The sequence below is a fragment of the Bos indicus x Bos taurus genome, chromosome 1, assembly GCF_003369695.1.
Source record: "Bos indicus x Bos taurus breed Angus x Brahman F1 hybrid chromosome 1, Bos_hybrid_MaternalHap_v2.0, whole genome shotgun sequence".
In the NCBI taxonomy this organism is placed as follows: Eukaryota; Metazoa; Chordata; class Mammalia; order Artiodactyla; family Bovidae; genus Bos; species Bos indicus x Bos taurus.
In genome coordinates, this window is record NC_040076.1 from 99,427,427 (window position 1) to 99,442,505 (window position 15,079).

The following is a 15,079-nucleotide window of genomic DNA, read 5'->3' on the forward strand; positions in this document are numbered from 1 at the left end:
TGCTTTGCTTCTAATAAAGTTGCTTATTAATTGAAGACTAATTTAAAGGTGTTTCTTTATTCTAAGCAGTTTATAGAAAGAGAACTGCCATGAACTCCTGGTTTAGTTATGTGTCCAAATGATGCTGTGATGGGGTACCTTTCAAGCTATCTTATCTCTCGGGATTTTAGATTCTTCATTATAAAATGAGTTTGGATTAGATGATTTCTATGGGCTTCCCTGGTGGCTCAGATGGTAAAGAATCCACCTGCAATGCGGGAGACTTGGGTTTGATCCCTGGGTTGGGAAGATACCCTTGAGGAGGGCATGGCAACCCACTCCAGTGTCCTTGCCTGGAGAATTTCCATGGACAGAGGAGCCTGGGGGGTCTACAGGTCATTGGGCCACAAAGAGTCGAACACGACTGAGCGACTAAGCACTGCACAGCATACATGGACCTTTTAGCTAAAACAATCTATAATCCTATGACTGCCTTTGTTTTCATCTTTGGATCTCTCACATTGTACACACAGTTGGCCTTAAGGCTTTCAATAGCAGGAGAAGTAAACATGTACCAAAATTTAGAAGTTTTTTGGAGGTCTGGTACAACCAAACCAGAGTCACATTCACCAAAAGTCACATTCACTCCATGACCTGTAGGATTTCCATGGCTCTATTTTAGGAAATGAAATTAACTTACTGCTTATTAGGAGCCATGTATATATATTCTTTTTGATCTATGCTAAAAGAAGCTGTTAATCTGTAAATTAAATTTATAAGGCAGATAACTTTATATTCTCCAAACTTGTGCTATTGGTTATATTTTTTCATTGACTTCGGAGTCCAGCAATTTATCAAAGAGCAGCTGACTGTCATACAGTCTTAGACCAAAAGTACATGACATAAATTTATTTGCTCTGACAAATGAGTTGGAACTACTTTTTTTCCTCCTCTCATTTTTTCTCCCAATCCTTTAAAGATGTTCATAAATTATGAACTTCTGAAAATTGGTTTCAAAGTTTGTCATTTTATTCCTGACTTTAATTAATTCTTTTGGAGAAGCTCTCGTGTCTTCACCCAGAAAGTCATCTTGGTAACTTTTCAGCTATTGAGATAATATTTCAGCTTCCAATAGCAAGAAGTGATTGCATCTGAAATAATTGTATAAATAAGTAAAATAGATTAACATTCTTCATTATGTAAGGAATTCCAGGGTTGTAAAGAATCACTCATATTCTTCAGATCCAATCATATGGAAGAAAGTTTTTATATCTAAAATTGTTTACGTCTGTGTCTATATCCCCATGAATGGGGAATCATGGAGTTTGAAATGTAATGCAATATACCTTCCAAGTCTGTTCTGTGGTTATGTAGGCTGAATTTGCACAAGAGAACCTTCCCAGATGGCTCAATAGGGTTTGACCCCTGGGTTGGGAAGATCCCCTGGAGTAGGAAATAACAACCCACTCCAGTACTCTTGCCTGGAAAATTCCATGGAGAGAGAAGCCTGGAGGGCTACAGTCCCTGGGGTCACAAAAGAGTTGGACACAACTGAGCCAGAACAAAAGGACAAGTGGGGACTGAAATGTGGCCTTCACTCAGCTGGACAAAATATGAGGTAATGGGGATGCTGTGCCCCCACAACCACCCAGTTTGTGAGAGCACAACTTATTTGCACAAAGATATCCTATGGGCTACTGCTGCTGCTGCTGCTGCTAAGTCGCTTCAATCGTGTCCGACTCTGTGCGTCCCCTCAGACGGCAGCCCACCAGGCTCCCCCGTCCCTGGGATTGTCCAGGCAAGAACACTGGAGTGGGTTGCCATTTCCTTCTCCATGGGCTACTAGCTCTCTGATATTAATAAAACGTTTACACACACATGTACACATCTGATTTCCAATAGACACCTCATAGCAAGTTCCTCTCAGTCTTTTATTCTTTATTCAGTGGACATTTCCCAATGATGAACCATTTGTGTTTTCTTCAATAGAGATAAATTGCATGCAATCAAATTTTAGTTGTGAAAGTGGTATTTTCAGTATTTAACTCAAAATAAACAAAGGCTCTGAAGAACTGTGGATTTGAAATACAGTTCCTGGATTTAATGATTGAGTTCCAAAATGAAGCCAGAAGGAAATATAAAATATTGGTGCCCTCTGGTAATAAATTGGAAGCCACTGAGCAACGATCGGAGCTGAATTCTTTCATAGCACATACACCTTCCTGACAACACTGTAGTCAGAATGACCTGACGATAAATAAGTATAGGCCAACGGTAATTCTTAGCTGACTCTAACAGATGCATTTGGCTAGTGGTTATAGTTGGAATGGTTAAATATTTTTCTTGTTTACATAGACAACCAAAGTATAGAGACTCATGAACCTGGAGAAATAGGCAATTCTGATCCTTAGCATCTCTAGAGATGATTACAAGGGTTACCTCATAAATTTCAAAACGTGGACAGGCACAGTTCCTTATAAGAGAGCAATTCTTTCTTAAACTGAAATAAAAGTAGTATTGAAAAGGATTGTTTATCACTGTCTTAGCCCTCATCAGCATTCATTAGTATTCCTCCTTCACAAATATCTCATGTTATGCATAGGATGAGATTCTAAAGATACCTTTCCAACAACTAAGAATGAGCTAAATTTGACTAAAAGAGGGAGTTTCCTTCAACCTTTTTGAATGCATATTCTCATTTTTGACAAATTTCAAATTTATGTGGACAATTTTTTTCCTGTAGGAGAGCTGGTTTCTTTACAAAATGCATATTCCACAAGAGATAAATGCTTAAAATATTTATACTAACTTAGAAAATGTCGTTAGTTGTACCTTAGGGTGCTAAAAAATGGTGATATGAATCAGAGTGCTTAAAAGTAAAGCTGAGAAGCTGTTGTTTTTATGTTGTTCAGTATGTCAGTGTACATTATAATTATTTTTCAGGAGAAGAATTTTCTGAGCTGAAGTCATTTTTCTCTGCCATCTCAGAGAAAAAACAAGAATTTACATTTAATCTTGCCAATGCCCTCTACCTTCAAGAAGGATTCACTGTGAAAGAACAGTATCTCCATGGAAACAAGGAATTTTTTCAGAGTGCCATAAAACTGGTGGATTTTCAGAATGCAAAGGCTTGTGCAGAGACAATAAGTAACTGGGTAGAAAGCAAAACAGATGGTAAAGTTTCCCATTTCCATAAAGTCATTATTTGCCATTGTATTCATGGTTTTTAATATACTAAAGTAAAGAATGATTGAATATTTTCCTATTAAACTGTGGCTCAGAGGGATCAGTTCCTCTGTTTTGCTTCCCTGTTATTCAAATTAACACTGAATTGTAAAATGGAGAGACATTGTAAGCGGCTTTGAAAAGTATACAGATTTTTTTTTTTTTTTTGACAGGTAACCTGTTTAAGAATTCTTACAGGAAGAATTTTAATAGTAATCTTTTATTAAAGTGTGTTTTTTAAAGTATGACGGCAGGAATAATATATTTGGCCAGATAAGACTTAAATCTATCCATCTCAGATGCTTTCTTTCCCACATACACTGTAAATAATTAACACATATTAGTTGGATGTGTTAATGTTTCATAATAAACATTGATAGTTCTATCATAGAGTTGTAATCTAAACTTTTAAGTATAAGCTAGCAAAATTCCAAGGGCACTACTGAGAGACATAGTAGAACACAAAGTTTAAGCTCATACAGATCTGAGTTCAAATCCTGACAAGTTCTAAGCCATGCCCCATTTAAAATGAGGATACTATTATAATGTTTCAGGATTATTGAAAGATTAAAAAGAATGTGTGTGAAGAGACCAGTATATATCAGGCCCTCAATTAATAGCAACTTGTTTCTTCATTCATTCATTCTGCTATTTAAGCCAAAAAAAATCTGTGATGTATAAGATGAGACTCTGTTATACATGGGGAGCCTCTGATGGAGAAGCATAAGTTGAAAATATGAGATGGGTATTGTGAGCAGTGTTCACAGGCGAGTACTATTACTGGGATACACATTAAGAACATCCGTAGACAGCTCCATGGCAGCTAATCATGCTGTGGACTCATAGCTTTGAAATACTCATTAGACATAAAAATCAGAGACTGAGTTTTTAGAAGAGGAACATCACATTAGCAACTCCATTCTTATCCTTTCTCAATGGTCAATGGCTACAGATGCAACAGCAGAGAATTTGAGTGGACCACTAATTTATTAATTCTGATTGACTTGCTGAAGAACTTTGAAATAAAGTTTGAAAAATAACAACAGATATGAAGAGATACTTGATTTTGTTCTTTCTATCTGAAAAACAGTTTATACAAATGATTTCACCAAAGAGCAGCCATTGCTAGGTCTGTCTAAATTTGTCTAAGATAATTCCGTATCTCCTGTTTCCTAATGAAGTCCTGTTTGTACCTGTTTCTTTGTGAATATTTAATAAAGCTCCTCCTTAACTCCTCCAAAATTGCCACATTTAAATGATAAAACACCCTATTTTTAATTGATTAGCAAGATAAATTTTTGTTTTAATTTAATTTAAAGCAGTTCTTTGAATCACTGTTGCATGTTTCTTTCTGCTTCTTCCTCTATACCCTCCCCAGGAAAAATTAAAGACATGTTTTCAGGGGAAGAATTTGGTCCTCTGACTCGGCTGGTTCTGGTAAATGCTATTTATTTCAAAGGGGATTGGAAACAGAAATTCAACAAAGAGGACACACAACTGATGAATTTCACTCTGAAAGATGGCACAGCAGTCAAAATTCCAATGATGAAGGCTCTTCTGAGAACGAAATATGGTAATATGGAAAAAAAACCACACTCTAAAGGACAACTTTGGGAATTGCTAAGTATATTAATATTTTATTTTCTCTGTTTCAGGTTATTTTTCTGAATCCTCCATAAACTACCAGGTTTTGGAATTACCTTATAAAGGTGATGAGTTTAGTTTAATTATCATACTTCCTGCAGAGCACACGAACATAGAAGAAATGGAAAAGCTAATTACTGCTCCTCAAATCCTGCAATGGTTCTCTGAGATGCAAGAACAGGAAGTGGAAATAAGCCTTCCTAGGTTGGTAATGTCATTTTATCACTCTGGCTCTTATGTTTTCACTTATAGACAGATTTCAATAGCTGGCTGAAAGATAACTAATGCTTAAAAAGTCTATTGACAAAAATAAAAAGAAATACCTGTTAGGAATAGTTACTCTACTTTATGGATACAAAGCAGGTCTGAACATTGCCAGCATTGTTTTGCCATGAGGAGGATAGAATTTAAGTACTCAATATTCTCTGAAAGGAATGAACAAATGTAAGTCTTCAAAACAGAATGCTGGGATTAAAAAGAATTACTACTCTTTTTATTATACAAACTTATTTTTCTCTAACTTTTTTTTCTGGTTGAAATTTAAAATATTTTATCTTCTCTTATGTTTAAGGAAAATAAAATTCCCAAGACACTTGTGATATTATACAGTTAAAAAATATGTTGTTACCTTTGATAGAAGGTGCTCTCTGTTCAGTTCAGTTGCTCAGTTGTGTCCGACTTTTTGCAACCCCATGGATTGCAGCACTCCAGGCTTCCTTGTCCATCACCGACCCCCAGAGCTTACTCAAACTCATGTTCATTGAGTCAGTAATGCCATCCAATCATCTCATCCTCTGTCGTCCCCTTCTCCTCTTGCCTTCAATCTTTCTCTGCATCAGGGTCTTTTCCAGTGAGTCAGTTTTTCGCATCAAATGGCCAAAGTATTGGAGTTTCAGCTTCAACATCAGTCCTTCCAGTTAATATTCAGAGTTGACCTCCTTTAGGATTGACTGGTTGGATCTCCTTGCAGTTCAAGGATCTTCTCCAACACCACAGTTCAAAAACATCAATTCTTCAGCGCTCAGCTTTCTTTATAGTCCAACTCTCACATCCATACATGACTACTGGAAAAATCATAGCTTTGACTAGATGGACCTTTGGTGGCAACGTAACTGGTCATAACTTTTCTTCCAAGGATCAAGCTTTTTTAAATTTCATGGCTGCAATCACCACCTGCAGTGATTTTAGAGCCCAAAAAATAAAGTCAGCCACTGTTTCCATTGTTTCCCCATCTATTTCCCATGAAGTGATGGGACAACATGTCATGATCTTAGTTTTCTTAATGCTGAGTTTTAAGCCAACTTTTTCACTCTCCTCTTTCACTTTCATCAAGAGGCTCTTTTGTTCCTCTTCACTTTCTGCCATAAGGGTGGTGTCATCTGCACATCTGAAGTTATTGATATTTCTCCCAGCAATCTTGATTCCAGCTTGTGCTTCATCCAGCTCAGCATTTCTCATGATGTACTCTGCATATAACTTAATTAAGCAGAGTGACAATATACAGCCTTGATGTACTCCTTTCCCGATTTGGAACCATTCTGTTTTTCCACGTCCAGTTCTGACTGTTACTTCTTGTCTGGCATACAGATTTCTCAGGAGGCAGGTCAGGTGGTCTGGTATTCCCATCTCTTTAAGAATTTCCCACAGTTTATTGGGATCCACACAGTCAAAGGCTTTGGCATAGTCAATAAAGCAGAAGTAGATGTTTTTCTGGAACTCTCTTGCTTTTTCAACGATCCAGCGGATGTTGGCAATTTGATCTCTGGTTCCTCTGCCTTTTCTAAATCCAGCTTGAACACCTGGAAGTTCACAGTTCATGTACTGTTGAAGCCTTGCTTGGAGAATTTTGAGCATTACTTTACTAGCGTGTGAGATGAGTGCAATTGTGCGGTAGTTTGAGCATTCTTTGGCATTGCCTTTCTTTGGGATTGGAATGAAAACTGACCTTGTCCAGTCCTGTGGCCACTGCTGAGTTTTCCAAATTTGCTAGCATATTGGGTGCAGCACTATCACAACATCATCTTTTAGAATTTGAAATAGCTCAACTGGAATTCCATCACCTCCTCTAGCGTTGTTTGTAGTGATGCTTCTTAAGGCCACTTGACTTTGTACTCCAGGATGTCTGGCTCTAGGTGAGTGTACTCCAGGATGTCTGGCTCTAGGCTCATAACCACACCATCATGGTTATCTGGGTCATGAAAATCTTTTTTGTATAGTTCTCCTGTTTATTGTTGTGACCTCTTTTTAATATCTCTGCTTCTATAGGTCCGTCCGTACTATTTGTCCTTTATTCTGTCATACTCCTTTCCCGATTTGGAACCACTCTGTTTTCCATGTCCAGTACTGTTCCCTTGGTATCTCTAATTTTCTTGAAGAGATCTCTAGTCTTTCCCATTCTATTATTTTCCTCTAATTCTTTTCATTGGTCACTGAGGAAGGCTTTCTTATCTCTCCTTGCTATTCTTTGGAACTCTGCATTCAAATGGGTATATCTTTCCTTTTCTCCCTTGCCTTTAGCTTCTCTTCTTTTCTCAGCTATTTGTAAGGCCTTCTCAGACAACCATTTTGCCTTTTTGCTTTCATTTTCTTGGGGATGGTCTTGATCACCACCTCCTGTACAGTGTCATGAATCTCCATCCATAGTTCTTCAGGCACTCTGTCTATCAGATCTAATGCTTTGAATCTATCACTTCCACTGTATAATCATAAGGGATTTGATTTAGGTCATACCTGAATGGCCTAATGGTTTTCCTTTCTGTTTTAAATTTAAGTCTGAATTTGGCAATAAGGAATTCATGATGTGAGCCACAGTTAGCTCCTGGTCTTGATTTTGCTGACTGTATAGAGCTGTATAGACTGTATAGAAGGTGTATAGACTCTATACACCGTTTAGACTGTATAGAGGGATATATATATATATATTATATATACATATATATGTATAGACTGTATAGAGGGTGCTCTGCTGCTGCTGCTGCTGCTAAGTCACTTCAGTAGTTTCCGACTCTATGCGACCCCATAGACAGCAGCCCACCAGGCTCTCCCATCCCTGGGATTCTCCAGGCAAGAACACTGCAGTGGGTTGCCATTTCCTCCTCCAATGCATGAAACTGCGACCCCTTGGACTGCAGCCTACCAGGTTCCTCCGTCTATGGGATTTTCAAGGCAAGAGTACTGGATAGGGGTGCCATTGCCTTCTCCGACAGTCATTAAATTATAAGTAGGATCCTAGGATAATATTTATTATTGGGGTATTTATATATATATATATTTAAAACTTCTCATTTTTATGCAATTTTAAAGGTTACTTTCCATTTATAGTTATTACAAAATATTGGGTTCTTTTTGGACAGTTATTACAAAATGGAAATCACAAATGCATATCTCAAGAAGCCGTCATTATAAACACTAACTTCTTGATATCATGCTTCTGGGAGACAGGAGAAACTTCAGAGCAAAAGATGTGTCTAAATAACTCTCAACCTGAACTTTTAAAAGGAGAGATGTCTAATAGATTATTTTCCATCCTGTCATTCCTAAATTTTTCTTCAAACTTATCAGAGCCTGCATGTGCCCTGATATGCAGTGCCCCATTTTCCTGGCTCTCTGTCTCTCCACCTGCTTGACTTTTCTTTCTGTTTGCACTTAGCTAGGATCTAGTTAGTTGTTTGAATCGTACTGTCACCAAACATTTGCCATATTTTTGTCACCCGTCTTTACTCCTTTGTAATTCTCTCCTCATCCTGAATCCTCAATCTACTCAAAAAATCTCTTGGGTTCCTTAACTACTGATTTTGTTAAGCAAAAGCCCCAGAGCAGTCACTGGCCTCCCTTAGGCTGGAGCTTAACAGTCTATCTTCAGAGAATGTTCTTTTCTAACACTCCACCAAGACTTTACCTCTGCTCTCCAGGTACTGCTTCATGTTGATTATCTTACTCTCAATGTATATCTCAACTCCCTGTTTCTTAAAGAAAACATACTATTATGTAAACTCACGTCTCTACACTTCATCTCAAAAATTGTATGAATCTTTGCTAAACTTCTCTTTCTCTATCTTCATTGATACTCAGGAGAAAGAAGTATCCTATGCTTTCTTCACCTTAACTCTGGGCTCTTGATCCACATATTTTTAATCATCCCTTTTTATTAAAAACCTTTCTTTCTTTAACCCCTCTGGCATTACTTTTATTTATTTTTCTCTCTTTCTGTGAAATTTTCCTGCTCCCTGACTTACACATTTTTTCTTTCTGTCCCCAGATAATGTTTACCAGATTTCATTTTCAGAAATTTCCTATTCCTACTCTTTTTATTTTTGTTCCTTATATTTCACGTCTCTAATATCCAACTCTTAAGTTCCAATCTCTCTTCTAATTCTCTACTGTCTATAAATCTCTATCTGCATGTTATTTGGTATTTCAGAGTATTTTTTTAAGCTCTTACTATATGCCAAACATTGGGTATATAATGGTGTATGTGACAGATAATTTGCTTATTAATCATAGAAATAATAATTTTTGAAATTGTTTATTTTCAAATTTACGTCTCTCTCTCTCTTCCCTTTGGGAAGATTAGTAGAAAAGGATGTACATAGAAAGCCCTGAGTTTGAGGAGTGTCTATACTATTTACTAGCAGTGGGGTCTTAAGAGAGTCACTGATGTCCTGAGTTGTGGTTTTATTAGCACAGAATGGAGATAATGGTATCTATAACCAAGATGGCTGCAGCTTCTTCAGTCTAGATATCAAATATCTAAGTAGGAATGCGATAATTTCCAAGATCAATTGACAATAGAAAATATAGGTTTTCACCAGAATTTCTTTCTTTACCACATTAGGAATCCCCATAGCAATGGTTCACAGTGCACAAATCCATTTAGACCACTGCAGTCTGGACAGCCCTTTTCAAACTTCAAGACCTGTTATTAGCCTTTCCAAACTGTAGCAACGTTTCTCATACAACTTCTCCCATAGTGTGGACACAGACTTTGCTTTTAATTTCTCCAAGAACAACTGCTATGAGCTGAATTATGTGCATCTCAAATTTGTATGTTGAAATGCTAACTCCCACTACAACAGAATGTTTTCTTATTTGGAGATAGAATCTTTGTAGAAGTAATCAAGTTAAAGTGAAGTCAATAGGGTGGACTCTAATCCCATGTGACTCCTTTATAAAAAGGAGAAATTTAGATTCAAAGATACACAAACAGGGAAGGTGTTATGAAGAGACCCAGGGTTAAGATGGCCATCTACAAGTCAAGGGGAGAAGCTGGAATAGATGTTTTCCTCACAACTCTCATAGGAAACCAATCCTGCGGATGCCTTGATTTTGAACTTCCAAACTACAGAACTGCGAGACAATATGTTTCTGTTATTTAAGCCACATAGTTTGTGGTACTGTGTTAGGGTAGCCGTTGACAAGTCTATACAAACAAGATCAACTTCAATGTTTAACTAAAGTCTACTGAAATCTAATATGGGGCTTCCCTGGTGGCTCAGATGGTAAAGAATCTGCCTGCAGTGCAGGAGACCAGGGTTCAGTCCCTGGGTGGGGAAGATCCCCTGGAGAAGGGTGTGGCTACCCACTGTAGTACTCTTGCCTGGAGAATTCCATGGACAGAGGAGCCTGGCAGGCTACAGTCCATGGGGTTGCAAAGAGTCGGACATGACTAACACTACTAAAATATAATAATAAAAAAGGCTTGTGAGGTGAAAAGTAGTTTAAAACCTGTTTCCAGGGATGAATATTCCTAGAAGAAGAAGAAGAAGAGAAGTCATTCAGTCGTGTCCAACTCTGCAACCCCATGGACTGTAGGCTCCTCGATCCATGGAATTTTCCAAGCATGAATACTGGAGTGGGTTTCCATTTCCTTCTCCAGGGGATCTTCCTGACCCAGGGATCGAACCCAGGTCTCCCACATTGTAGGCAGACACTTTACCGTCCAAGCTACCAGGGAAGCTGAATATTCCTAGACTGTAGGCCATTTCTTTGTACTCGGAGTCTTCTGTCTGTTACTGTCCTTAGCCTACCATTATCATGATGTCAGGGCCCACTAATCCAAAAGGGGTATCTTTCCCATCTCTATCAGCATTCAGAATCCTCCAACTTTTCCCAGCATAAAAAGAAGGTAAGCCAGATTTTCTTGCATCCCCTCTTAGGCTAGATTCCTAGTTATGATTAGAATCTATAGCAGTAGAGTTCAACCCTCATTTTAAATTCCAGACACCAAAGATTTTTTTAAAAATGTGGTGGTAGCTTCCATTACACTATCTCATTACATACTTCTACTCACAGCACAAAGCCTAACAAGTAGAAAATGCTAAATAAGTGACTTATTTTATTTGGATGATATCTGCTCAGCCAGCAGCAAATGGGAAAGAATTCCTCTGACTTTTTAACCTCCATCCCTCCTATTTCCTTGGTCAGGCCCTTCTCCATGGTGTCTAACCAGTATTTTCTCATTCATCCTTCAGGGTTCCCTTAAATAAATTACATGTAGGTTTCTCACCATATTCAGTTAGAATCAACCATTCCTTATTTTTATTTCCATAACACTTTATGCAGATTCACACTATAGCCTGCATTACATTGTGTTTTCGTTTCTTCATCACATTCTTGTCTGTCTTATTAAAACGTGAGTTCTGTGACAGTGGCAGGCCATAAGGTCAGTGGACTTATGGTCCAGTCCATAGGACAGTGGCTTGTGACATTTTGGCCTCCATAGTCCCTAGCACATTTCATGGTACAGATTAATAGTATGGGCTTCCCAGGTGGTGCTAGTGGTAAAGGACCCGCCTTCCAATGCAGGAGACATAAGAAATGGGAAGATCCCCTGTCAGAGGGATGGCAACTCACTCCAGTATTCTTGCCTGGAGAGTCCCATGGACAGAGGAGCCTGGTGGGCTACAGTCCACAGGGTCACAAAGAGTCAGACAAACTGAAGCGACTTAGCACATGCACACACATTAATAGTATATTCTGGATGAATATTATTGGGCTAAATTACATAAATGTAGTCAAAGAGGTTCTATGTTATTTCCATTTATCTAATTTTAAGTATCTCAGAAATCAGAATTCAATTTCTTAGTCACTCTCGGATTCATTCCTTGTGAGGATCTGAGAGAGGCCATCCTCCTTCCCATCCATGCAGCATAACAAATGATAGGATATCAGTTATTTCTTGGGAAACTTCTCTCTAGAGAAATAAAAATGAGATTTTTAAAATTCACAAGACTGAAAATTCTGTTATCAATTATTCAGTCACATTAATACAACATTACATTTAAAATGTATTCCATTTTCTATGAAAGGATGAGTCTTCTGATTTCTTAAAGGAATGATTTGCTTATGTGTTAAGTTCATGAATAATTTTAGTCTATCAGGATGCATATATTGAATTAAGGTTCCTGAGTGCTCAGATCATGGATTGAAAGCTCTGAAATACGTTTCTCTCAAAATGCTTTCTCTCAATAAAAAGAAAATTACCCATTCAAAATCTCTGGTCAGTGCAGAAGAGGAAAAGTTGTACAGGCTCAATAAAAGCTTTTTTTTATATTTTATTACTCAATGCTGTGATCCTTTTATATTTGAATGAGTGAATTATGGTTTCAAACTGATAGCTAAAGATTTTGATGAAATAGATTAGGGAATTTATTAGTTTTCCAGAGCTGTATTAGTTTTCCAGAGCTGTTGTAACAAAGTACCACAAACTAGGTGACTTAACACAAGTTTATTTTCTCAAAGTTCTGGAAGCTGGAAGTCCAAAATCAAGAGGTCAGTAGGACCATGCTCTCTTGGAGACTGTGGAATTGTCCTAGCCTCTGTCTAGCTTCCCGTTGTGGTTTATCATCCTTGGTGTTCCTCTTCTTGTAGAGCCATCATGCCAATCTTTCCCTCTGTGGCCATCTTTTTCCAAGTGGCATCTTCATTTCTTGTAAGTCATATTGGATAAAGAACTGGCTCTACTCCAATGTGATCCTTTGATCTGAAACAGATAGACTGCCAGATGTTTCTCCTGCAAAGATAGGTTTATTTGGGATCAACAGAGAATTTCAATTTGGAATCTGTAACTATGGCAAGCCACGTGCAAGTCCTCCGAAGGCAAGGGAAGGAGAATGATTGTATATAGGAGAAGGAAGTTGGGAGGGCTGTAGTAGACAAGGAATCCATGATTTTTCACAGGCTGAGTCCTTCCTAATAAGGAAGAGGAGTCTTTCTTCTTTTAGTTGGGCTCTGCTATTATCTTCAAAAGCATGTAGGCTCCCTCTTCTGATCTCCCAACTTTATTTAATTGCTCTTTTGGTCTGTTAAATTTTTCACATCCTCAACCTAACTAATTATATCTGCAATGACTCTGTTTCCAAATAAGGTCACATTGTAAGCTGTTGGCAGTTAGAGCTTTGACACATGAATTTGGGGATGAGGGGATGCACTTCAGCACTTAACATATACTGTGCAAAATTTTGTCACTGTAAAAATAAATAAACAAATGCATCTTCGATGGCAAAATTAAGTAAATGTCAAGAAAAGAAAAATTAATCATAAGAATGCTTGTATATAAGCAACAGTAGGCAAGATTGTGTGAGTGATTATAGTTATTGTTAGAAATAGTATAGAAACAGTTCTTCCTCTCTTTGATGTATGACTCATTTAGATTTGAGGCCAATAGGACAGAGCATAGTCTAAAAACACTAGGGTGGTTTCTGTTTACTATTTGTAACATACTGGATACCTAATTTTGGACATTATTCTGCAGTTGGATACCAAAAATCACAATACCTTTTTCTAAATTTAATATGAAATTTTATAAACATCTTAATAGTTAGATTTCCTAGGTTGAGGAGTCTAACACACCCTTATGTATCAGATTCTTCACTGCATAAGAAAAAGTTTGAGATTGTGTTTTTATGATTGTGTATATGTGCAAAGTTAATCATTTAATACATGTAAATAAGGTAAATAAACAAGAAACTTTCATCTACATCCATTTTAACTTTGTAAAGCATTTAATATTTACATTTTAATACTAAATGCTACAGTTCTGTAGTCTGACTTGGTTATGAATTGTATTCTACAGATAAGGAAACTGTCACTCAAAAAGTAAATTGATTGACATTCAGTTAAGTTCTGGGAGACAGGTTAGCTCTCATTTCCATTGTTTCATAGCCTTATGATACTATTATTAGTTTACTACTTATTAGAAAATGTATTTCCTGTTCAAAAGCAGAGATTGATTGGGACCCCACTATGAACAATGAACTGAGACACACGCAAAATGATAGACAGGATTTCTATTGAGAAGATAGTTGCCACTTAGGTGGGGTGGTGCAAGATTTGCACAAGTTTACTAATAATTAAATACTGAAAGAATGGTATAAGTAAGAACTTCAAGGTTCATGGAAAAAGAGAGGAGAGAAGGGAGAGGAAGCACCAGAGACTGGAACTGTATAAACAAAGGCTTCAGTAAAAGGGAGGATTTGAACTAGGCTTGTTGTAAACTTGTTGAGGTCAGAAGCTATGCATATTTCCTTTCTTTGATACCATAGCAGTGCATGCATCTGAAAGATAGTAGCTGCTCAATTTGTTGCTTTAATTTAAATAGTCGTGATGTTTGGGATGTGTTAGAGAGGGAAAGACTGAAGCCCAAAAGATGTTAAGAAATCACTGCAACAATTCAGGCACTCAGTAGCGAGCACTTAAGGGAGCAGCTTCACTGGGAATGTAAATGGCAGGTGATGCAGAAAGACATTTATTGAAGTGTATGACTAAGTACATATGGGCTAAGAAGGAATAGATCATTCTGAGGTTTTAAGTTTGATTGTAGGAAAATGAGAAGATATTGACTTATTTTCTTCTTTCGTAGCAGTCCTTAACCTGGGCACCATGGACTTCTAGGATTGCAGAGTAGAATTCAGAGTCCCTGAGGCTGTTGAAATTATTAGCAAGTTTATGAGTTATTAGGGAGAGTCTAAGTTTTTGGCAGTCTGAGTCTTTGAACTTATTAAATACTATGTTTTTATTCAAAAGTATAGTGATAACTGGGATTCCCTGGTGGCTCAGACTGTAAAGAATCTGCCTGTAATGACAGTCCTTGGGGTTAGAAAGAGTCAGACACGACTGAAGAACTAACAGTGTCACTTCACATTCACTTTCATAGTGATGACTAAGCAAGAGCTGCAATTCTTCAAAGAAGTATCCCTCTTTAAAGATATTGACTGATGTGACATCTCACAGT

The 15,079-nt window shown here is 37.5% G+C and overlaps 1 protein-coding gene across 1 annotated transcript in view; it reads left to right on the plus strand.

The window, feature by feature from the left end:
- SERPINI2 (serpin family I member 2) overlaps positions 1–15,079 on the plus strand; it is a 39,195-nt gene that overhangs the window by 8,728 nt on the left and 15,388 nt on the right. The window contains exons 3-5 of the mRNA XM_027542032.1: positions 2,923–3,153; positions 4,583–4,777; positions 4,860–5,052. Coding sequence (XP_027397833.1) covers positions 2,923–3,153; positions 4,583–4,777; positions 4,860–5,052 — 619 coding nt within the window. The remainder of the gene's footprint in view (positions 1–2,922; positions 3,154–4,582; positions 4,778–4,859; positions 5,053–15,079) is intronic.